Below are 24,141 nucleotides of genomic sequence, written 5' to 3'. Positions count from 1 at the left end.
TATAATTATTCAGGGCGAATTTTCATACCGGCGAAAATTACAAATTTAATCTAATATACAGAAGTTGAAAGTCTGGTTGTCGAAGTCTGCATCCTGCCTGGAATTTATCCATCATTTGAGACAGTTTTAAATGATTTTAAGGTAGTCGAAACTGGCTAGTCTTGTTTTAGTTATTTTTAAACACATTTCAGTTTATGTGTCTTCTGCAAATCGACTGAACTGCTCAACGCGCTGCATGTCTAATCGATTCAATACCTGCACTGACGCCAAAACACAAGTTGGTCGTGTGGCGAACGTTAAATGTTAAGTAAAAGCGAAAGCGCGTAAGCGGAAGTGAGCACAACAACATAACAGTACAATTTCGGCGAACACTCAAAATATACGATGGTATATACGGCCCGAAGCAAGAAAGGGGGAAGAAACGCTTTGGAAAGCAGCCCTTAGCGCACGAACAAGTTAACACTGATTAAATCACCGTCTGTAAATAAGATTGCATTTTGGAAGTAAGAAAAAAAAGAGATTCCTGTTGCTCGCAACGTGAGAACGAATATGTATTTAACGAGGCTGCGTTGAGGGCAGCAAGTGTTGAAGTCTAATCATCAAAGGCCGGACTGATTTTTCATCACCGCAAAGGATAAGTTCACTAAATTTAAATGAGATATTTGGGAAATATAATTGGGGACATTATCTTGGCGCCACGGAAGTATAGCACGTGGGGTTGTGCATACTCAACAACAGTTGAACTCGACAGGTAAACAGATAAACAGTGAACAACGGTAATACTGGCGCCGTTTAGGTATTTCCCCGTTGGTGGCAGGAGCAGTGGCATGTGAATATTTTTGTGACGTCATAACCCAAGTGTTACCGGATGAAAGTTTGTTGTTCGTGAAGATTTTAGGTTACTTGGTATTAGGCGAGAAGTTTTTAAAGGTCAGTAAAGGCGATCGCGGAAAAGTACACGGAGTTTAGAGTAGTACGGAAAGAGTGCGGAGGAAAAATTATGAACGAGGTGTAAGATGACGAAAGTGAAATTCATTCGTACTGATTTAAGTGATTTACAAAACAGTTCATTGGCTCTTCTCGCTCAAAATCTATTTTTACGGAAAATTTCCGACGTCAACCCCATGATTGGGGAATATGAGATGGAGGATTTTGCAACCTTGAAACAACGGGTGAAATTGCTCGGTTAAATCGACGCGTGCCGCAATTTCGAGCGCCGACAAAAAATATTTTTTAGTCTTGGCACTTTGAAGAAACACTCGCATCTAGGAAAAGTGTATATAAAACGACACGCACAAGACAACAAAAAAAGCACACACACACACACACACACACACACGCACATACATACATACAATACACGCAAATCAGGAATGGTGTATAAATGACGTCACCGCCAACTCTGTCGCCGCCCGATGCGCCAACAGTCAAAATCATTCGAAAAACAGCACCCTGTATTTTCTTTCTATTAAAACCTTCTCATGAGCGACATGGAGGACAATCTCGAAAGCTTTCTTGTTGTTAAATCTTGTCAGAGGATTCCGTTGGTCAAGTACTGGAAGTTGTCGTAGAGTTTAGTCGTCCAGGATCTCATGGAACCTTCCACCATATTCTCAACCTCTTCGTGGAGCTGGTTTTCGGTGAGGGATAGATGGAAACGCTCGCGGAGGGCACGGACTGTACTCACGCCGTGCAGACACGCCAGTGACGGCCCTGGGTAAATAGAAAGAGACTTTACAACACGACTGTTGCCGTGGTTATTTACTCCAACTTTTACAATTCATCCGCACGGAATATTTTTTTCCAGTATTGGGTTTTAATATTTATTGTTGTGGTGCCTTGAATTTTTTATACCTTAACTGTGTACCCTACTGGTATGGATGATGCTGACCTTGTGACCTTATGGTTTGATGTTACTTTGTGAGGTTAATATGTTAGTACTTCTGAGCATTGTGAATGTGGTATGGTAAATATCATTATTTATAACAGTAATTTAAACGTTGGCCTAATGTTTGGTTTTGTCGATTAATATCAGCATTGTAGATCGAGCATTCATCTTATTTTTGCATTGTTTTTATTCATATCAAGCGGCCAAATTTCAAAATTTCAGTTTTGTTGAATCTTTTGTGGCCGAATAAATTTTTCTGTATCGCGTATGTATTTAGAACAATTGCATATTTGCATAAAAAATATGTATTCAAACCTGCAGACATGATGTCCACCAGCTGGACGATCCTGTCCATATGTTTGCGAGCCGACACCAGACCTTGGAGCATCAGAATCTTGTAGTACTCGAACATGTCGCCCTCCAAGCCTCCCATTACCTACAACGTCACAATCACGCCATTATGACGTCATAGACACGTAAAGCTCTATGCTATACATTAGTTAAAAAGCATGGGAATCTTTTTCCGCACTTTTTTGTAGGTTTTAGAACCTTTAAAATCACGATTAGGACAGAAAAAGGAAAGGATTCTGAATACCTCGACAAACTCTTTTGTGAGTTTAAATGGGGAACTCTCGAATCCGAGACTCTTCGGTGAACTCGATAGAATGAATCCGAAATCTATGTGAATTATGTGGCCATCGGCGTCGAGAAGGATGTTACCGTTGTGCCTGGGGGTAAAGAAGGCTTGTAAATTCAATCATGCAGCTTTTTTTAAATTTATCATGGGCATAAAATTCAATACGCACAATTGCACTGAAAGTGGCTTGAGGAAAACCGGATGGTGTGTTTAGCAACGAAATGCTGCGATTATGCAAGCAGTTTTGTTTTACAATACTGAACGAGCATTTCTTGAAATAATATTGCACTGTAAAAAGTTATGCCCTATCCTGAGTTTTCCCGACCATGCGAATATTTGCCAAGCGCGGAGAAGTGTTGGTGTTGAAGCGGCCACGCATGCGATGACCTTGCTTGTTAGCTGTCACACCGAATATGGAACCAATTGTAAACCTAATACGCTGTCAGTGGACATCCTGTGCGTGCATAACGATACGACGAACATCCCAACATAAGCAAATGAGTAAACGAATTGGTTTCTCACCTGTCCTTGACTTGCAGTAAGTAGCAGATGAGACTGTAGGCGGCCGAACTCTCCACAAAGTTCCTCTGCGCTGTGAGAAACCCCTCGGAGTTTGGTCCCCCGTATTCTTGGTAGAAGTAGTTGAGCAATGAACACTGACTGTTTTTCTTAATCTAACAGAAGAAAATAACGGAACGAAAAAATTACAAAACGTAATAACCACACAGTAGATACACAATCATTAAAAGGCGCAGGTTTTTGACATTTAGCCATATTAAGAGTAAGTGTATTTATTGTCAAAATTACAACAACACAAAATGAAGAATTGCTTCGAACGACGACATCTCACTGGCAATTATTCGATCAAAGGTTGTGACAGGGTTTTGCCCACCTGGTGCAACGAAACGGCGTTCACGATAGGTTCGATTAACCCGCTGTCAGTTGATGTGACGATGATCTGATAAGGTCGAACCCACAAGTTAACCCTTTCCTCTTCCCATATCTGTTGCAGTTGCACCAGAAGCTGTAACGTGTAAGTTTGTTAATATGGTCAGGTTTTATTTGCTTATCATCCACACAGACCGCACAGCACCAACATACAACAGTTGGCAAGATTTTTGCGGTTATATGTATATAATTAAAAACCTGGACAATAAAAGGCTTTGAGATAATTTGTTACAAAGAATTGTTGTTCGTTGGGTTATTGGGTTTTTAAAATACTCGAAAAAACGTAAAAAGCGCATAGTAGTACAACACGCTGGCCAAATTACTAAGAGCATAACGCATGCGGAATTCTATAAACACATAGGAACAATAACCGCCTCAGTTCTACACAATAAGTCTACAATAAAAGCGCCATAAAATTCATTGAGTTGCAGACAACAGTGAAACACTATTTCGACCTATAAGTCTACAACAATTTGACGATTCTTCCTTACAAAGGTTTATACGGATCAATGAACTAAACTTGGTTTACTAATCGGAAAAGAACTTGAATGAAATTTGAGATAACCAGGATGTCGTTTGGTCATGGGTCAACAAGCAATCGCTGCTGAAAGCCGGAAATTCTTTTACGCGATCGTCACAAGACACACAGTCCATCAGCCGGGCGTGAATCACCCAAACAACCGATCGCCCCCGGTATAAAGTTCGGGGAGGTCCATTGGGAAAAAGCCCTTACCGCGTTTATACGTGAATCCCCCGTTGCATTTTGTTCAGGTTGTGAGCTATACACGCAACACTAGACACTAACAAATTTGCTTTTCGGTTCGCTGCATGTTTAAGGCGACTACACATAAAACAATTTCCGTGCTTGGCCAACCACGTCAGGTATTTCTAAATGAGGATACTAAGGATTGCTTGTTGAATGTATTTCCCATTATGAAATTCTAACCTCACACATATAAATTTAGCCGCAGTTCCGTAAATACTCCGAATTAAGATATAACGTTATTCCGTTTTTGATCCAATCGCATGTACAGTATATCACATGATAACGGTTTACATTATAGAGGCATCGAAGTTGAATCGTTAGCACGAACCCTAGCATACGAAACCCTGAACACGGGTTATTGAAAAGTAAATCATCTTCTGATTTGAATCTACCGCGGAACTGCTCTACTCACATAACACTACAAATGCACGTATTGAACGCACTAGAGCCCAGTGGCAAACCAAATCCACATAATCCTAAGCCGCGTTTAGCACGAACTCGTAGCAAGGGATAGCCCGGGGGTTTAAGTTGGACAAATGCCCAGCTTGAGAATAAATCTGATCAAAGGCATCCTAAGTACTTTGGCTGAACCGACTTGGCAAACTGAGAGGACAATCTTTTATGAAACAGAGCTGCGTGGTTTCTGCAGCAATCACAGCCACACTCAAAGCACTGCCTGTGCAAGGTTTAAAGTCCAAACATCCACAAACACAGTGCGTAATTGATTGCGAAACGACGTTGGTGCATCTGCCACGCTTTAGGGCTTATATTAAAGAAACCTCAAAAATTTTGGCACAATCGTAGCATGATTTGCCAAAACAAAACAGCAAGTACACCTATGAGAGTCTGAAGCAGAAATAAACAATTGTTGTTGGGAATTTATGCTTGTTGTTCACCGCAGACCATAACATGGGGTTGTCTGTTTTCAGACTCTTCACTGAGTTACTTTACAAAATGGTTAACATGCAATTGTTTTTCTTTGGTTAATTAATAAGGTCTACCATCCAACAGCATAAAAAACAATGTTTTTATAACTCTTAGGGACAGTTACCACACTAATCACTGCTGAAAAATGTTTTACCAACTAACCCACCTGGTAAGCCAGACATTCTTGGCGCAGATCGTCCCCACACTTTACAATGGCAGTGAGAAGTTTCCAGTTTGGTAGATGTCCGTAGGGAGAAGATTCTCTTATTCTCCTGATCTTTTCCTCCCATGGTTCTTTGAGGGCTGCGGCAGATGGGTCATCTGGATCACGCCGAAAACCGGTGGAAGACTGGCCACTCAGCTGTTCAGCTAATCGCCGTCTGTAAGAAATGATTATTGAAATAAGTATTGATTACTTCAAGCCTGTATTTCGTAGCTGGGTGAATGGTGAAAACCACAGTGTTTATAGGAAATTTTTGCAGGGGTGAATTGTTGAGTAAATGTGAAATTTAAGTTTCAGCTCACGGAGAATTGATTTTTTTACAGACTGTTGCTACTTGTAATATTTAACAAAATTATTTTTGTGACGATTGTTTTGCGAGATTTTTGACATCACTCCTTCTTATGTTTAGCCTAAAAATATATTGCACAAAAATAAAACACAGTGTACAACATTTGGGTGAATAAAATCAACGCAACTTGATTAGGGGTGACCAAAACTAAATAAGCACTGCTTCAATCTACCAAAGCCAAAACATGAGACATACATAACATCAATTATGGAGTTGTCAAATATTTGTAATTAATGTGACTGAGCCATTGGTCAACTTGCACAATACATGTGAATACAATCATGTGTAAACTCAATAAAATTGTTTGCGTTGAAGATGGAAACACACCTGATGTCCCCAGCAGCAATATAAACTTCGTGGCTGTCAATACTGACTGCATCCCCACTGACAATACTATCCAATGAGAGGACTGACATCCGTGAGAGCGACACAGAATCACTGCTGGTTTCTGTGATTCCATTGGTATGTTGGTTGTGACTTGGTCGACGCATTCCTTGCTGACTTGGCGACTGCAAACAAACGGAACCACTGTATTAGTTTTATTATTGGACAAGTGGTTTTGCAGGGAGTGTGTTGTGTTTAAACAAGACCCCACTATGTGAAGTTACTGTGTGTCACATTGTATGATGTAATGTCATGTGCTTTGGAGTAAGAGAAAGGCCATGCATAATGAGGCAATTGTGATTGTCGATCTGGCTCCCAGGTAGTAAATTCTACTGCCAAAGATCATTTAAGCTAAGAAAGCAATTGTGTTTACTGCCATATAAAGAAATGGTTCCTAAATATACAAAATATTGTTTTAAATTTCAGACTAAATTTATATGACCATCAAATTGTACAAGGTAATCACATCAATTTGCTGTGAATGCCACACAACTTACATAAGGCACAAATTAGTACTTCCATTGATGTCATTTACACTTCATTTAATGTGTAAAAGCTGAAAACTACTTTGGTGTAGTAACAGTGGTAAAGAGGTTTCCAAGAGATGTATCCAAAACAATAGCTACCATGCCTACCAATATGCCCATTTAACGCTGCAGTGCATCTGCAGTCCTATACTTTGCCCCAGGCGTCATGAATGGAATGTAATGTTTAGAAATAAACAAATGAGAGAAAAGGCTCGCTTAAACTACAGTTTACTCCTTGTTTGCTTAATTGTGTGCGTGTCCTGGTTTGTGCTAGGATAGATGTGCTCGCTGTTGCGTGACAAACAAGGAAAAATTCGGACACCGTTGAACACACTTTAGTGAACATGTAAGAAGAATACTTGGAAAATGCTGTTATGGCAGCAAAAATTAGGAATTTCATGTAACAAGATGAAAAGTAGGTGTTCTCAAACGTGTATGAGCGGCTTGTGCGATTTACAATGTGCTTTCACCCGCTAATGAGTGCTATGTATAGCACGAACAGTTTAATTTCTGCTAATTTAAGACCAATTAACTACTAAAAACTGTGTGTGATTAAATATGGCTCAAAACAAAAAAGAGTAACATATTTTCCACAATGGGTATGTATCAACTGTTCTTGACTGACATCAATTATGCAAAACATATTGCAAGCGAGAATGTAGATCTATACAATTTCAACAACATTATCAAATAACCACATATTACCAGATGCTTTACAATTTATGTTGTATCACAAGTTGCAGCAAAATCTACCTCCATTTGCAGGTCGTTGATATCTCCCTGTGACCATTCGTCGTCATCCTCGACCCCATTTGATTCACCTTCGTTGTTTGACGGAACTCCTTCCCCACTCTCCGCCTCCATGTTCTCCACTGAGTTGGCAACATCCACTTCCATTTTACCATCTAATAATTGTGTGGGAAGTTTACATTGGCACTTGGTAAGGTTTTTATGCTTGTAATATTGTATGCACAGTCAAATGTCCACAAGATGGTAACTAGTGCACAAAAGTCTTTGTATCTTTCAGTAGGAACAAATATATGTGGTATACCATGTTAACTGAACTGGAATACTTGCACATACAACATGACACCAGTATAAAGCCAAAGCCTTTGTAACGACAAAAACTTCACAAAAAAAAAACATTGAACTTACACACACACACAATGCAGCAATCTCATTAAGCATACCTGTATTGTTCTCAGGCTGCCCACTGGCAACTGAACTAATGCTCATTTTGCGAGTAACAAAGTGTCCATTGGATGCAGATTCATGGATGATCGGAGGGGATGTATCGGACTTCAGATCTTCTTCTGATAGCGCAAGTCGCAAGGAGCTCTCCAACAGTTTCGCTGGCACTTCATCATTTTCCTTGTCCGTGCATTCCAATACTTCCAGGCAGATAAGATATGGAGCCTGGAGACATGAAACGTATTTAGACAATAAGTACACAAGAACTTTACATGGCACATTTGGATATAAGTTTTTATTTTGGCTTTATCAACAAGTATGTTTGCTTGTCATTAAGTTATGTGTAAGTACAGACAATTAGAACTAAACAAGTTTGTAAGCTAATGCCATAAAACATGATGAACATAGTTTAATCACTTAATATATGGTCAAGGAGAATATAAAATTGTAAACAACAATCAAATATACACTGTTTCACAGAGCAGAATATTCAAACCATATACAACATCTTGTAAAAATGTTGTATGTATGGTAAATGTAACTTGTACTAATATCTAATAAGAACCTTTAGTTGACTTGAGTTGCTAACAAAAGTCACAAGAACCAAGATAGTAAAGAGTACTTGACAATGGATGGGTCATGTGGTGCCAAGAGAAGGCAGACTGCCTTTCAAAGGGTACCTTTAGCTTTGTAATTCAAACAGAGGAGGTAATATACACAGAGTTGGCTTGCTTTCAGAATCTGTCATGATTTACTGACATGAACGAACAATCAATCAGAGGATATGCATTTTACAACTATTTCCTTCGTCATGATTCAGCAGCAGAATGACCATTCACCAATTGGCAATATTAACACTTGCTGAATTATTTTACATATTTTTTGTTCAATGGGGTTAATGCTTGTGTGTTTTATCGAGTTTAATATGATGATTTGGTTTTCATTGCACAATGCAAAGCTGGTATTTCCTCAAAACCAAAAAAGATACCAATAAACACAAGTGATTGATAAATTGTAAAGTCAATGTATGATGCTAGTTTCCTGTGTCTGGCATGTTACCCCAAACATAAAAACGAGGGTCTAACAGGAAGCAAATATACAATACAACAACTTCTTGCTAAAGATACAGCACTTAAATCAGTAAAGCAAGTGTACACAACTGTTGTTCTACCCTTGGGACACGGGGATTTAGTTTGTACAGTAATAGTTATTTTGAGCCTGCTTAATTTGATTGGTCGCCATATGAAGAAGCAAACATTTGCAGACGCACATTTTTTTATTGGCCATATATTAATTAACTCTAGCATGGCGGAGGGAAATTAAAACAAGCTGCTGTAATGACATAATTGTACACCTTCCACCTACTCATGCCAAGATTGCCGGCCAGTGTTAAACCAGCTGAGTTGGATTTAAGTCAAAATTGTTCATTTAGATATTGAATTTAATGGCAGCAATGACATCATAACAAAGTACCATTGGCTTGAGAAGGAAAGTGCTGATTAAGATGGATAAGCGCCTGACTGAGAAGTTTGTCTCCAGGCAATGTAAAATTTACACAAAGAGGTCAACAATGTTGTAATAAAGTCTGCACCAATATGGAACAGTTCGCTTGTTGCAAAGCAACATCCCAATTGCAGTTTGGATATAGCAATTTTAGTTTTGTTGATACAGTTGCCCCAGAAAAAAATTATAAATGAAAAAAATCATTACCTCAGAAACCGCTGCATTAATTTGGCCTCTGTGCGTAAAAATCAATACGGTAAATATACCTTATCTTTTGAGTTCAGTACAACTCCAGCAGAGGGTGGTAACCTCACAATATGATGGTGCAAGTTCCCAAATGGAAGCCACACTCTTGCTGGCAGGTTTAGGTTCAGTAGTTGTAGTTCAGCAACCAACCTAAAGAACAGTGGCACCGGATATAAATATACAACACTTACTTTCATGCACTCAACATCAAATATTTAAATAATAGTTAAGAAAACAGAATTTATAAACATAATTTATACAGTACATACACTTTTGGAGCAATTACAAATTATATCTATATACAGGTAAATGTATACAATTCATACATATTAAAATAGTTTACAACCAAGAGTATAACGGGGTGATAACAGCGAAACAAGGATTCTTAAATGAACTTTTGGTGTTTGTGTGATTGCACATGTTTCCACCAGCATTATTTACAACTCTGTTATGCAGTCCATTCATGGTGCAGTGCTTAAGTGGGTCAAGGATTTGTGTCAACAGCAGAGTGAAAACATTCCACCTCCCCCCACTTAGTTTAAACAACTTAGTTTAAATACAAGCAACTTTCCCCTCATTTTAAAAAATTCTCTCACAACTATTTATCCAGTAATTAATATATATAAAATAAAGCAAAAGTTCAGCATAATTAAACATTAATTATCCAACCTAGGCCCAATAACACAACACAACCTAATCAAAACAAAATAATCAAATAGCCCAACCTGTGGGTCTTAGCATCTTTGGTAGGTTGAGTTGTAAGTCGTTTTCCAATTTGCATTAAAACCTTCATAAATTCACGTTCTGGCACCAATTTGTCAGCTATGGAGGCATCACACGGACATTCGAAGGCATGACCGGTCGATAAATCCCACTCACTACCTGCCTTGTGGTGTTTGTAGTTCATATCTGAACCATTGTTTGCTATAGCAAAAGTGTACATTTTGCCATTTACCTTAAATTGTACTGGAGGTATTTTCACATATACACTCTTATTTAAAGACGATACAAATATGTAATTAGCACATATACCAAATACCTAATTTAAGATTTTGTGTGTAGACTGATTTTAAAATCCGTATTGAAAACAAAATACATTTTTCATTCAATGGGAATCACCTGACATAACATCTGATTTCGATCTTTTGTGTTGTGGTTTTCTTTTGTGGCGATGCGCTTCATCAGCTGCACTTGCGGTTCTGCTTAAGGCTGGTGAACTTGTCCGATTTGGTGTGGTACCAATGGCATAATGTGCTTTGTCCTTTTTACTGCTCACATCCGCATTTGGATTGTGCAGTTCCCCACTTAAAATCAAGTTTCTGAGCTTTTGAGCTCGAGTCATTCGTTTCGATAATTTGTTTCGCGTGTAGGAATAACCACCAAGAAGCCAAGCGCAGGTCAAGGAAAAATCTATACTTTCTTTGCACCTGAGAAAGAGTTTAGATAAAAATTTACGTGTTTATGATATAGATCACCGATGTGTTTAGCCAATCACAATTTACTCCACACTGGATGTGTACCGCCTAGAGTACTAACATATGGCATCCATCTATTATGCAAACTACAACATTAAATAGCATATGGTGAATTGGATAACAAACAAAGAAGCTGCATACCAACAAAATTCAGCATTCATACCGTTTTACTATGTAGGGATGAATAGCTTCCCTCATATCATGATCCATGTGAATGTACATAACAAGCAACTCAGGTAAATAAAAGTCAACCTCATGTTTGGGAAACATAAACAGTTTGTTTCCAAGATATGCCATAACTCCAGGTTCTTTTGAATGAAACAGATATTGCAGCGCGATTGGCATGTCAAACACCTACAAGAATTTTATCATAAATAAAACATTAGCAAATTTGCAAATAAAAAAAACATTACTTTGATGGTAACATGTACAAGTTTTCTACATGACATCTTTGTCAATATAAATATACATAAATAGGAATTTTCTTACGGATACATGCCACTGTACCTGTGATTCAAAGAGTCTTAATAGCCATGACTTCTTAGGAACCAAGGGTTGCTCCACAATATTGTAATCCGGTATAGAATTTAAATCAGTGACAGGCAAGGTCTTCGCTGGTGTTTTTATGGTCTTTTTTGGAGCGGCAGTGAGTTTTTCAGTGTTACTGTCTGTAGTAGCAATGTTTGTGCTAGATTGAAATGGTGAGGTAGATTTGGGTGACAATGAACTGGCATTTGAAGAACTTCCACTGCTCTTTACCCTGTCTTTCTTCTTGTTTTTTGAAGAAAATAAATCGAGTGTCAAGTTAAGTTTTCTTGGGTCAAGTTTACGCAAAGCACGTCCTGGAGCACTTGGTGCATTTGTAGCCTTCTCCACAATCACCACTTCATGTTCCTCAATAACGATTTCACTAACACTCGCCGAAGAGCAATTACACTCAACGGCAAATTTATCTGGTCTCGGTGTGGCCACATCATCTTCACACTCAAATGCTAAGTTTGTAACCCCATCAGCTTTTGTTGGTTCCACAAATGAGTCGTCAAAGTCATTTGGCACTGCGTTATCTGTAAGAGTATCATCCAAACATTCTAGGTCACCACCATTGTTCGAAACTGGTTTGTCAACAGTAGGCAGAAAACCATTTTCCCGGACGACTGTCTTTACTTGAGGTTGATCAATCACAGGTGCCTGATTTTCAGTGTATATTGATGTAGTCTTCGCGTTGTGGACTAACGATTTGATTGGTATACTGGATAGATTGTTCTCAATTGTGATGGCATCCAATGCAGATAACAGCTTGCATTGTTCATCTGCATGATTCATATTTGCTTTTTACCTGCACATGATACACAAATTATGTAATTTGACACAAATTATCATAAAAACACACTAACATTGTACACAAGGAAAAGGCAAGAAGCTAAAAATATTAGACTGACTTTTATCAGGTGTTGTTTTTACGTGATATGTTTGGCCTGCTACGATATAAAGTGAAAGTCCACCATAAATTTATTTAATTTAAAGAATTTTAATTAGCCTATATTGCAAGAGTTTGAAAAAAAATGTCTCTACCAACTATTTATATAGTTCAGAAAAAAGTTATTGACTAACTCAATCTATGGCGACAACAATACAAGCCTATACTGCAGTGTAACTGTTCAAAAAGGTAAAAGCGTGATAGCCAACTTGTCAACACAAGCATCGAACTTCGCACTGGCCACTGAGATTCCTTTTTTATTTTTTCTGGAATAATGTTTCTGTGCACAAATATAATCGGATGAGTAGTAGCACAATGCCGGCAAAAAAAACAAAAAGTTCTCTAAATTCTTTTTTTTAAATTTAAATACTTTTATAGACTTTGAGTATTTAGTTATTTGTCACAAAATTTTGTAAACTCTTTTTTGAGGCAATGTTTTCACATACTAAAATTGATTTCTATTTGAAGTATCATATCTTTTTCACAACGGCTCGGTTTGAATTTCGCTTTTAGGCGGAACATCAACGTTTGGCGAGACTGAATTTGAGTGAAAGAAGGAGCAGTCCGACAAAACTTCCTGCCCGTCTATATCTATAGATCTAATACCAGTTTACTTTACAATTATAAATTGTAAACAATGTGATAAATTGCTAAAGAAGTTGACCAGGTAGAAGTTGGTGGTGTAGTCTATGTTTAAATTTTCCGGTAATTAGCCCATTATATCAAATATCAAGGTAGAAACCTACAGTTTTAATGTGAAAATGGCATGTTGTGCAGTGCACAATGGAAAACACAACGGTTCATCAGTATTATTTATTTCGATGTAAACTAGTGTTATATGCTATCAAGTTTTATGAAGTCCATTTTTACAAACTGCTAAAGCTTGTCTTAAACCTATATAGCTCATAAAAACAGTTCAGGTTTTTTATAACTTTAAATAAAATAGGCTATACCAAGTGATGATAAATCTAACTTCTGTTGTTATTGTGTTTTTACCCAGGTTTGCTTATGACAAAATTTGTTTAAAGGATCTTCAAACAAAGCAAATGCATGAAATTGACTACTTCATGAACATTTTCTGTGAAAATTGTCTTGTATTCCCAGTGCAGGAAAATGTAGATTATTTGTATAATGAAACATAATTAACTTAAGTGCAATGGCTGAAGTTGGCAATGTGAATGTAACTGAGTTTCTGCATAATTTGAGAGAAACAAAGCCGCCATGGGAATGTCCGATTTGCCAGAAGGTCTACAAGAGCTGCAGTGGTATGGAATACCACATGTTGAATTTTGACCATACTGCTCAGACCCCGGTGCAAAAACCAGCATCAGTCATTGCTAGGAAATCCAAACTGAAGTCTTCAAAGAAGAAAAAGAACAGTCGCATCGCCCGAAGGTCACCATCACCTATTCAGTTTAACACACCAGCGAGGGAAACGCTAACATGGGCTGAGGCCCAGAAGATGGTAGAAGTTGAATCAGAGGGAAAAATATTTAGGTAAAGTAATGATAAACTAGTATTTAATAAACTGATGTGAGATTTTATACTGTGTTTGCTGTTGCAACGACAGCCAATTTATTGTAAATTTAATGAACAATAAATTTACATAAATGATAACTTAAAATAATATTTTAATTTAGATTTTTACAAGATTTGTATGCACTGTATATACCTGTATTTGTTGCGTTAGATTAAACATCAGTGACAAGTTGGACATCATATCTGACTCCGACGTGGACAAAGATGATGATAGCACTACATCTGGATCAGATATTGCTGAAAACAGGAATGATGGGAATGTCACGACCAGTAGCAAGCCAGGAAGTTCCAAGCCAGGTTCCAGTCCTGCAGGAAAAACTGGAATCAGTAGCAAAGACCTAAAAAACGTGACAATCCCTCAATATAACAGTGAAAACTTACAAGTTGCACAGCCAAAGAATCGTACCTCTCCTGCAAAACTACCCAAGCCATCATTTCGTGTTTTGTCGGAGTATGAAAGCGACCAGCCTGATGCACCATCTCGTAGTTCAGCCTATTATCGGTACATAGAAAAACAAGTGGAAGATTTGGAAGAAGAGGTGAATATTATGTACATATATAATAGATATAATTGTGATGTCAGGTATATTAAATGAATTATTTGACCTCTTTATTGAAACTTGACATCTGTGTAACGATTATACTGGAGTGTTGTTTGTTAACCCAGATTGAATATGATATGGATGAGGAAGATGCCGTTTGGCTGGAACTAATGAATGAGCAGCGTGAAAAAGATGGGATTGCTTCAATTAGTCATGACCAACTCGAACTATTGATGGATCGCTTCGAGAAGGAATCATACTTTGAACAAGCAAAGAATGGTAGCGGCAGTCATGGAACACAGGTACAAAATTCTTTGTGTAATTAGTGATGGCCCATTATTAATCAATCATCGAAACTTGACCATTTGTTGTTGAAAATACACAAACAAATCAGTTACAAGCTGCTGGTAATTTTCTAACAAGTGATGATATGAAAAAGAAATTGTTTAATGACAGCCAATGATTGATGAGGATGCTGTTTGCTGCGTTTGCAATGACGGAGAATGCCAGAACTCAAATGTGATTCTCTTCTGCGACATGTGCAACCTTGCTGTCCACCAGGAGTGCTATGGAGTTCCTTACATACCCGAGGGGCAGTGGCTTTGTAGAAGATGTCTCCAGTCACCGTCCTGTCCTGTGGACTGTTGTTTGTGCCCAAGTCGCAGTGGTGCATTCAAACAAACCGATGACAACCGTTGGGCTCATGTTGTAAGTGATGTTATTCGATGTATTTATAAACAAATGCATTTCTTTATTTTCTGATATTTTATATCACAGGTATGTGCATTGTGGGTACCTGAAGTTGGATTTTCCAATCTTGTCTTCTTGGAACCGATCGACGGACTCAAAAACATTCCCGCCGCAAGGTGGCGCCTTACATGCTATATTTGTAAACAAAGGAATGTTGGCGCATGCATTCAGTGCCACCGTGCAAACTGCTACACAGCCTTCCATGTCACATGTGCCCAACAAGCTGGACTGTACATGAAAATGGAGCCTGTCAGGGAATCTGGTCGTAATGGAATGACAGTTACAGTAAAAAAAGAAGCGTATTGCGATGTACACACTCCTCCAGATGCCTCACCACGACAGAATCGCCTAAACGGGCCTTTTGTAAGTTGTCTATCTGTTGACATATTTGTGTCACAAAAAGGTTTTCAAATCATGCCATTATTAATTTCATATTTATGGCATGGGACTGTTCTTTTTTTAAGTTCACAAATTTATATTTTTGTGTAAACAGTCGTTTGAGGCAGATCTGAAAAAGAGTGGGGACAAAATGAAGAAAGCCAGAAAAATTCTTGCCGAGAAGCGTCACGAAATGCCTCACATAGCAATACCCTACATCCCAAGAGACAAGTAAGTTCCAATTATGGGGTTAAATTATACACATATTTTATCAATATTAAATTGAAAATAACATATGAAGACTTTTTGCTCTTTATTTCTACTGTGTAGGATTTCGTCCATTGGGCGTCACGTGATGATCCAGAAAAAAGCGGCCTTCCTTCAGCGGTTGCTTAGTTACTGGACGTTGAAACGACAATCGCGTAACGGGGTACCTCTCCTCAGAAGACTGCAATCTCACGTCCATTCGCACAAATCAAAAGACCCCGTAAGTTATTTGTTACAAACCTTCTTATTGACACATCAAGCTGTTCATCCGATACACTTTCCTTGAAAGTTTTTATGTAAGTTTTTCTTGGAAAACGCATTTTATTGTCGAGTTAAATGACTATGTCAAACCTGAGCGGGTTTCTTTCCATTAAAACCGATTGAACGTACATTAAGGATAGATTCACCATACTTTTTGTATTACAGGAGGCTGAATCGCAACAGCACGTCTTAATAGAACAACTCAAGTATTGGCACCGCTTACGTCACGACTTGGAACGAGCCCGGTTACTCATCGAACTGATTCGGAAACGAGAAAAGTTAAAACGGGAAACAGTTCGTATTTCACAGGTAAATATTTTCTGTGTCTTGTTTAGTTTTTACGTCCAAAGCAAACCTCTTATTTTTTTTGAATAAAATTACCACTTATTAGAAAAAGTCTTTGGGACACTGTGCATAAAATATGCTTAAAAATAGCTGTAGAATGTACTATTTCTGTAGATAGCGCCCGAACATAATTTTACAATGCGTTAATTCACCCCAGGTTGCCTCGGAACTTCGTCTGGCTCCCTTCCTCACTTTGCTCCGACGCGCCCTCAGTCGGCTGAAGGCGATCGACGTAGCCAAAGTTTTCGCCGAGCCTGTGACGGCCAAGGAGGCCCCAGATTACTTCAAGATTATTAAATCACCGATGGATTTTTCCACCATGAGCTCCAAGCTGGAATCGCACAAGTACCAGTAAGTTTGGGTCATACAATCGCTCCGAGTTCAGGCTTTACGTAAATGTTTTGGGAATAAAACATATACGAACATTTAGTGATTATTCTGTGTTACTTTAGGTCTTTCGAGCAATTCGAGGACGATTTCAACATGGTTGTGAGCAACTGTATGCTGTACAACACACGGGAAACCATCTTCTACCGACTCGCCGTTCGAATGCGCGACTTCGTAAGTAGTAACGTGCACAGTTTAAGACCCGTTTACCACGTGACCAGTTTTATTTTCATGACTGTGAACCCGTTACAAAGCTAAGGTACGCAGTTTAACAAAAACGTAATAGATTTCGAAATAATTTTTTCTTTTGCGTGGCATGATTAAAAAGTTCTTTCACAATAATTTCAAGCTTCTAATATTCGCTCGACAGGAATTTTTATTTACTGAGGTTGATTCGTAACTGAAATTATGTGCATTTTTTAAAAATCAGCGTGACACGATTCTTTTACGTCCGCAGGGTGGCGCTGTGTTGCGAGAGGCCAAACGGGAAATGGAAAGGACGGGGTTCGACCCTGAGACAGGGATGCTGCTGGAAAAAGCTCCAGTCAAAGTGATTCGACAAGGTATGGAATAACTGTGATTGAAACGTACGAACAACGATACAGAGTTATACATAAAGCACAAGTCTTAAAATAGAATCAGTCTGGGTATTTTCATAAATGTGTGTTTCGCCCTACGGGCATCGTCAGTCCTTTCGCTACAAGGTTCCATTTGAAATAGTAACTGACTATAAGTGATGCCATAGGGCGAAATATGCATATTCCTAAAAACTAGGCCAACCAGGCTTACTATTATTTTATTATACTAAAAAGGGCAGTGATCGCCTTGTCATCGTTTGCAGTTTTTGTTGTTGTCTTTCTGGTTTTCGCACGTTTAAAAAACTTCATGTGATGTTTTAGTTTCCATAGACGAGGAAACCCGACTCCAGCTCCCACTTGAGGAACAACTCGACCTGATGATACAACGACTCGACAGCGCTATCCTGAACGGTAGAAAGACGAGGAAGATTCGGCAAGAGATTAACAATATTAGAAGGTTTGCGACAATAGAATGAAACCTTTACCACATCCGTTGTATTTGTTTTGAGAAGCTTATTCGATTATTGCAGTTTATTTGACACCAATGCTAATTATTTGCCGTCGAGCAGAAAAATGTCTGGAGACAATGGACCAAAGGCGAACGCACACACCGAAAAGAAACCGAAATCAGACGGAATCCCAACTTCACAAAGACGCTTCTCGGCCGATGACGTAGACAGCGTTTCGTCAACGGCCGATACCGACGCCGCTACCTCAGACGTCGGAGCTTTCAAATCCGCCGCGACCAAAGCAAGGTTCCACGCCCCTGGACGTCGTGGAAGGGGCCGCAAACGGCTCTGGTCCGCCAGGTCCCCAGCTACCACCGACGTTAGATTGAAAAAACTTCGCCTTGCGCGTTCTCCCAGCTGCCCCGCTCCCACCGAGGAGGTCGTGAACGGGGTGTCGGCTTCACAGCGCCTTTGCGAGAACATTGACCTTGAAGCGCGAGTCAAGACCGAACCGCGGCCGTCACCCGATCCGGAATCGTGCGAGAGCAGCAACGGAAGTGGAAGCGGGAGTGTGAGTCGCCGAACCGCCGTACTTTTCAAGAAAAAACCCAGGGGCAGGCGGCCGTCGACAGGCGCGCGAGGGAACGGGCGCTTCCTAGCGGATGGTAACGCCACACCCGAGGACTCACAATATCCGAAGGCGACCGCTGCGTCTTTGAAGCGTCGGCGTTCCACCAGTGGTCACCTGGTGCCGGAGAAGCGCAAGCACTCGTCGCTGGGCGTTGAGGAAAAGGAGGTGTTGTACAACGGCATTGATGTTGCTCAAGGTAAAACGCGTTTGATTTCACAAATTGATTCTAATGTCAAAATAAAAAAGGTTTATTAGTTATTAAAAAAACGGATTTTGTTAGCAGAGGATTGTGCGTTCCAAGACCGCCCTCTCCTCAAACGACGCGAGAGCTTTCACGTCTACAGAGAGGGGCACACGGGAATGAGAACGCGAAGTACATCGGATTCTGATACTACGTCATCTGGGGCAAGCGTCAATGGAACGGTTAAAAGGTACCACATGTAACAAACCGGATAAATTCTAGTGTGAAAACTTTGTTGTTGGTTTTCTGCTCGAAAACCTACTATGGTTTTTATTTTTTGAGCGTAATTGTTCAAGTTGCCTGCATTTTTGTAACATAACGATACATTGTGTGTAAGCTGCAGACAGATGGCCACTGTTTCGACCTAAAAGGTCTCCACATTGCTTATCATAACGATACATGTTTGTTTGCACCCTTGCAAAGACGCATCTATCTGAAGTAATCACGTTCTCGCCTAAAACCAACCTTTTTTGCAGAAAAAAGAGAAGTCCGAAAAAGAAACGCAGTCAGAGTTGTGGCGACGTCCTCATCCGATCTACGGTGTCGGACGGTACGAGTGAAACTTCCAACGACGAACCGTCCGGACTCGGCGATAATCGAGGTAATTAGTTTTATTAAACATGAAACGCCGTCGCCAATCTATTGTTATTTATCGGTGTTGTTCATTGTATTCTGCGAAAGACAAACTGTGAAATCCGACGTTGGAACACTTTTCTTTTTAATTTGTGGTCAAATGCACCACATATACAGCTTGATTATTATCGTAGTCGTGCTGTATGCCCGCATTGCCGAGCAAGTTAAGTTATAATTATATTACCAACCAAGAAAGTCACGCGTATTCACGTCAATTACAACGTTTCCTTGCCTATATGGTGGCCATGCAGCGACTAAAGTACGACATACAAATATGTAAGAGTCATAACTTCCACAGGTGTCGACCACTTCCGCAAGCAAAGTTGCGCTTCGGCTACGGAAGATGAGCTTGAGGAGGAGGACGATCTTCCCAACATCGATTTCCTCGATCTTGTGTGGGCAAAATGTCGGGGATATCCCCCCTACCCTGCACTGGTGAGTAACCGCCATACTTACGCAATATCTTAGTTTTGAAATTTGTTTGTGGATTTTAACTTACCTATTTTTACTAATTATTTACGACATAATTATGGGGTTTTGTGTGAAATAACCTTAATTAGATTAGAATAGGCCTACAGCATTTGTAAAAAGTTAACAGGCTTATAAACATTAATAATTCACTCAATAATTCTGAGAATGAAGAAACTGACCATTACTACAGAAAACATTGACATGTTTCATTTACATACATCCACCTGGATTTAAAAAAATAAAAAAGATTATTTTTATTTTCTAAAACACTGCTCCCAAAAAAAGCGTAAAATTTAGAAACAATCCGTTTGGACCAAATTTACATCGTGAAATAAATTTAATAAATATGCACTCTGGATTTGTTTTTTTTTCCGGATTTGCTTTTTTTAATTCAATATTTGTCGAATTTCAGCTGATCAACCCGAAGATGCCGCGCAACGGTTGCTTGCACAACGGTGTCCCTATTCCTGTTCCTCCACTGGATGTCCTGCAAGTTGGAGACAAGCGCGTTGAGAATGGAAATCGTCGCCTGTATCTAGTGTTGTTTTTCGACACAAAACGTACTTGGTATGTTCCATGTTGTGCTCGCGTTTTGCTTGTTAACTTGTAACTTGTATAATTACCGTTTTGCTACAGTTAGGTGCGCTGTGTTTTGAACTTTGTTAAGTTTGCGCCAATTGTTTAGCTGGGATAATGTTGCTTGACGTCCGTGTAGCAGGACCGGTTTGACCACAAATATCTACAAGGCCCCACATTTCCAACAGCTTAGCCAGGTTGCACTAGTATAAAAACACTAGTCGGTCTTGTTGTAAAAATACAAATTTATAACACCATCTATACGATAAGGCGTTCCTTATTTTATCATGCATTCCTTGTTCCGTTTGCTGTAAATCGTCCGTCGTTAACGTCTATTGTAACCGATTGTAGGCAGTGGCTGCCGCGAAACAAGCTCGAGGCTCTCGGGGTGGACGAGAAAGCCGACCAGTCGAAGCTTCTGGAAGGCAGGAGACCGGGTATTCGGAAGAACGTGGAAGCGGCTTATAAGCGGGCCCTGCTTCACCGGAGCCGAGTAACCGGTCAGATACCTGACAGTGACGAGGAAACTGAAGACTCGGACCTTCTCGATTTGGAAAACATTCCATTGCAGGCGTGATAAACGTTTGGACTGTTGGGGGGTTTGTCCGTTAACTTATATAGCTGCTGTCTATTGTGACGTCGAAAGTTTGTACGCTCGAGGGGTAGAGTGTGAGAATATGAAAGGAAATTTGTTTACATGATAATGATCGCTACTGTTGGAGTATTCTTATGCTTAAAGACACACAAATTTTCACTTTTGGAGTGGAATTTAAATGAAATCTTTGGTGAGGTTTCTCACAAACGCAAGTAAAATCTATGAACAGGCCTGTAGAAGTGTTAAGACAAGTTGATAATTTTGCCTTTCAATCAGCAACAAAAGTCCATTTGGTTTAGGAAATGCCGTCTTTTTGCTCCTCCTACACATCACAGTTTATCAACTGGTTACACATTTTTCTGTCGCAAAAAGTAAACAAAGCTCCTACCACAAAATATTCTTGCAGCAAAAATGTGCTAAAATTCTGGGGCATGAAAACTGTATTCAACAATTAACTGCTACACTCAATGGTACCTTCTGATTTTAGCAAAATTATTTATGTTTATCCTTGTAGCTTTGTCATGTTAATGTTAACTGCCACACTATGTTGCATCAAATTTTTCTTGGTTTATTTGCTATTCGGTTGGATGTGCACACTTCTGTATGCATACCATACTTTTCCAGTGCATTTTTCTGATATTGTTTATAGTAAAATGACAACAATGATGTTGTGAGTGTGATATCCTAAAGGTCATACATGACAGTCAGTTTGGAATTTTTCAGTGGTTTAATATGAATTTGACTACAAGGGGCTTTGTATCTGAAAAAATCCTCATTTTTTTTCTCAATTAGCCCTTAACATATTGCAAGAAATGTTTGTGTAATATTTCAAATATTGTTATTTAGACTAAAGAACAAAGCACCATGAGTATATTCTACTTTTTGTGCAAAAGTATACATTTTTAGTTTAATAAAATACAAGACAAACCACAGACAATTTCCATTTTAAATAAGAGAAAATGTAATCTGTGGTTGGGAGTTCAACATCAGGTCAAAGGATATTTTGAGTCGAGCATCATCAGTATTCTTGTCTTTTTGTTTCCATCTTGCAAAATCAATCTCCAAGCTTATGCTCAAGTGAGTTTCTATTCCGCCACATCATTCCCCACTTTTGCGTACCCTCTATGCCTTGTAGACCACCACGTACTTGGAATTTACCCATTAGATCTACTCATGCCTTCAGCGTACCTTCTACACCAAACAGAATGTTGAATATGTGTTTGCTGTTGTGATCTGTCAAAAACTGGAGAAATTTTCCCAAGTCCATGTGATAATCTCTTCCACCGTGCACACCAAAGTCCATCTCAACTACAGGGGTTTGAAAGTCACGAAAAGTTTCCAAGGTCATTGAACCCTGTTGCGATGCCACTATTTCTTCTCTGTGAGCAACTGTTAATCTTTTCCATGTCTGCCTTCTCAGTCTGAAAAGCACAACAACATCTTCTGTAAAATTGTGCTGCTAATGCTGGGCAAGCAACACCAATTCAGACTTTGTGAAATAATTTTGTCATAAAAGCCTTTTAAACCAATTTGGTTTTGACAAAATCATTATGCTTCGTATGACAGATAGATTAGCTTGTATATTGCCACAGTAAATGACAGATAATGTTATTCACACACCCTGTGTTCTACTTTGTAGTTGGCAGTTTTCCTTCAATGCCAAATAGATATTTAAAAATCATGCCACAATCGTGCTCCAGCAAAAAGGCAAAAAACGCTCCCATATCCATATGATTGTTGCGATGGCCGTGAACTTCAAAATTAACTTCATGCATTCCTTTAAATTTGCTTTCCAAATCAACTGGGACATTGTCTCTGTGCCTTATCTCTATATGTTTCCAGCTCATTCGCTTAACTCTGAACATGTTTTACCCAAGATAAGATTTGGAAGTCCTGCACCTTAGTACGGATTTAAACACTCACCTCTGCCAATATTCTTCACAGTTTTCCTGTAAGCCCTCAACGCAAATTACACCAGGTTTTCCAGGCATGCTGAAACCAGTCAGTGACAATTCCTTTGCCCACTCCAAAATGCACTTTCTCTTCTCCTTGTTATATATGTGGTGGCTATAGATCCACAGTCTTGTGAAAGTTGCATTGCAAACAAGCGCTGTGGTTTCGGTTTCTGGTGTGTCACTTGGTTTAATAATCAAATAGTTTCCAATGTTGTCTATGGTCCATTGGGCAATCTATAAAAAAAGAGTAACAAACGGTTTAGTAAGCCATGCAGCCAGAAGCAAGAGCTAGTTTATAAAAGTTGTAATAGCATTTTTTCTTACCTGGTACAAACAAGTTTCACCCAGTTCAAATGTGCCTGTGTAGTTGTTCAAGTCCTCATTCAGTTTTTGTTGCATACTTCTCGTAAGTTTGTCACATCTTAAAAATCAAATCGATTTCTTTAAGCAGAACGCTATGAACAGTTTTTATGAATTTTGTCAAGTATGTGAACACAAATAATGATCTTACACTAACTAAGCACCTTAAAAACACTTCTGGCAACTCAGATTCGGGATAGTTCAGAGGCATGGATACTTTCATTTCGATCGGACATTGATGTTCGTCGGAAGTGAGATTTAGGATGAGAGGAAGCATCTTTTTTGGTCTAACACTTTCACCATTAGTTTCCAAGAAACGCTTCATAATGGAGTAAGTTACAACATCTTCGATTACTATTTCGTTTTCGTTCGGAAATATGCTCTGCAGCACATCAACTTCTGACAACTGAACCTCTACTATGTCAACCATTTTTCCATGAAACTGATGTTTATTTTCGGCAAAATACAAACCTTGAATCTCGACAATTTGCCGCGTCACAAAACACTTACTAGTGCGTGTCATGACTAAGCATGTTTTTTTCCTGAACAATAATACAATATTTTCATCACATTGAAATTTATATACACTCAACATAAGACAGCGGTATTAGTGATTCACATTGTTGTAGTTCTTTTGCGACA

General features: G+C 39.1%; 3 protein-coding genes across 3 annotated transcripts; 1 reads left to right on the top strand and 2 right to left on the bottom strand.

The window, feature by feature from the left end:
- Window positions 1-282: 282 nt before the first annotated feature.
- LOC145912862 (phosphatidylinositol 4-kinase beta-like) lies at window positions 283-12,396 on the bottom strand. The gene is made up of 14 exons (XM_083000356.1): window positions 11,572-12,396; window positions 11,228-11,418; window positions 10,709-11,016; window positions 10,315-10,513; window positions 9,610-9,739; window positions 7,840-8,065; window positions 7,403-7,554; window positions 6,066-6,247; window positions 5,333-5,546; window positions 3,418-3,549; window positions 3,048-3,199; window positions 2,484-2,616; window positions 2,204-2,324; window positions 283-1,713 (listed from the first exon to the last, which is right to left on the bottom strand). Exons 1-14 carry the CDS (start codon window positions 12,385-12,387, stop codon window positions 1,532-1,534), a joined length of 3,138 nt encoding a protein of 1,045 aa, XP_082856482.1. The 5' UTR covers window positions 12,388-12,396; the 3' UTR covers window positions 283-1,531.
- Window positions 12,397-13,651: 1,255 nt separating this feature from the next.
- On the top strand, window positions 13,652-21,850 carry LOC145911508 (peregrin-like). Its single transcript, XM_082998889.1, has 18 exons — window positions 13,652-14,038; window positions 14,232-14,619; window positions 14,748-14,924; window positions 15,079-15,330; window positions 15,400-15,735; window positions 15,866-15,981; window positions 16,081-16,237; window positions 16,444-16,587; window positions 16,781-16,974; window positions 17,076-17,184; window positions 17,468-17,573; window positions 17,910-18,045; window positions 18,158-18,864; window positions 18,949-19,099; window positions 19,386-19,510; window positions 19,841-19,977; window positions 20,426-20,580; window positions 20,941-21,850. Exons 1-18 carry the CDS (start codon window positions 13,698-13,700, stop codon window positions 21,164-21,166), a joined length of 3,957 nt encoding a protein of 1,318 aa, XP_082855015.1. The 5' UTR covers window positions 13,652-13,697; the 3' UTR covers window positions 21,167-21,850.
- A 218-nt stretch (window positions 21,851-22,068) lies between these two features.
- LOC145898003 (RWD domain-containing protein 2B-like) lies at window positions 22,069-24,094 on the bottom strand. The gene is made up of 4 exons (XM_082986459.1): window positions 23,664-24,094; window positions 23,464-23,560; window positions 23,108-23,373; window positions 22,069-22,605 (listed from the first exon to the last, which is right to left on the bottom strand). The coding sequence occupies exons 1-4, from the start codon at window positions 24,092-24,094 to the stop codon at window positions 22,356-22,358; spliced, it is 1,044 nt and encodes a 347-aa protein (XP_082842585.1). The 3' UTR covers window positions 22,069-22,355.
- Window positions 24,095-24,141: the final 47 nt, after the last annotated feature.

The sequence above is a fragment of the Ascidia mentula genome, chromosome 1 (genome assembly GCF_947561715.1).
Source record: "Ascidia mentula chromosome 1, kaAscMent1.1, whole genome shotgun sequence".
NCBI classification, from domain to species: Eukaryota; Metazoa; Chordata; class Ascidiacea; order Phlebobranchia; family Ascidiidae; genus Ascidia; species Ascidia mentula.
Note: the sequence above shows the minus strand (reverse complement) of the source record. Positions and strands in the feature narration are given on the sequence as shown.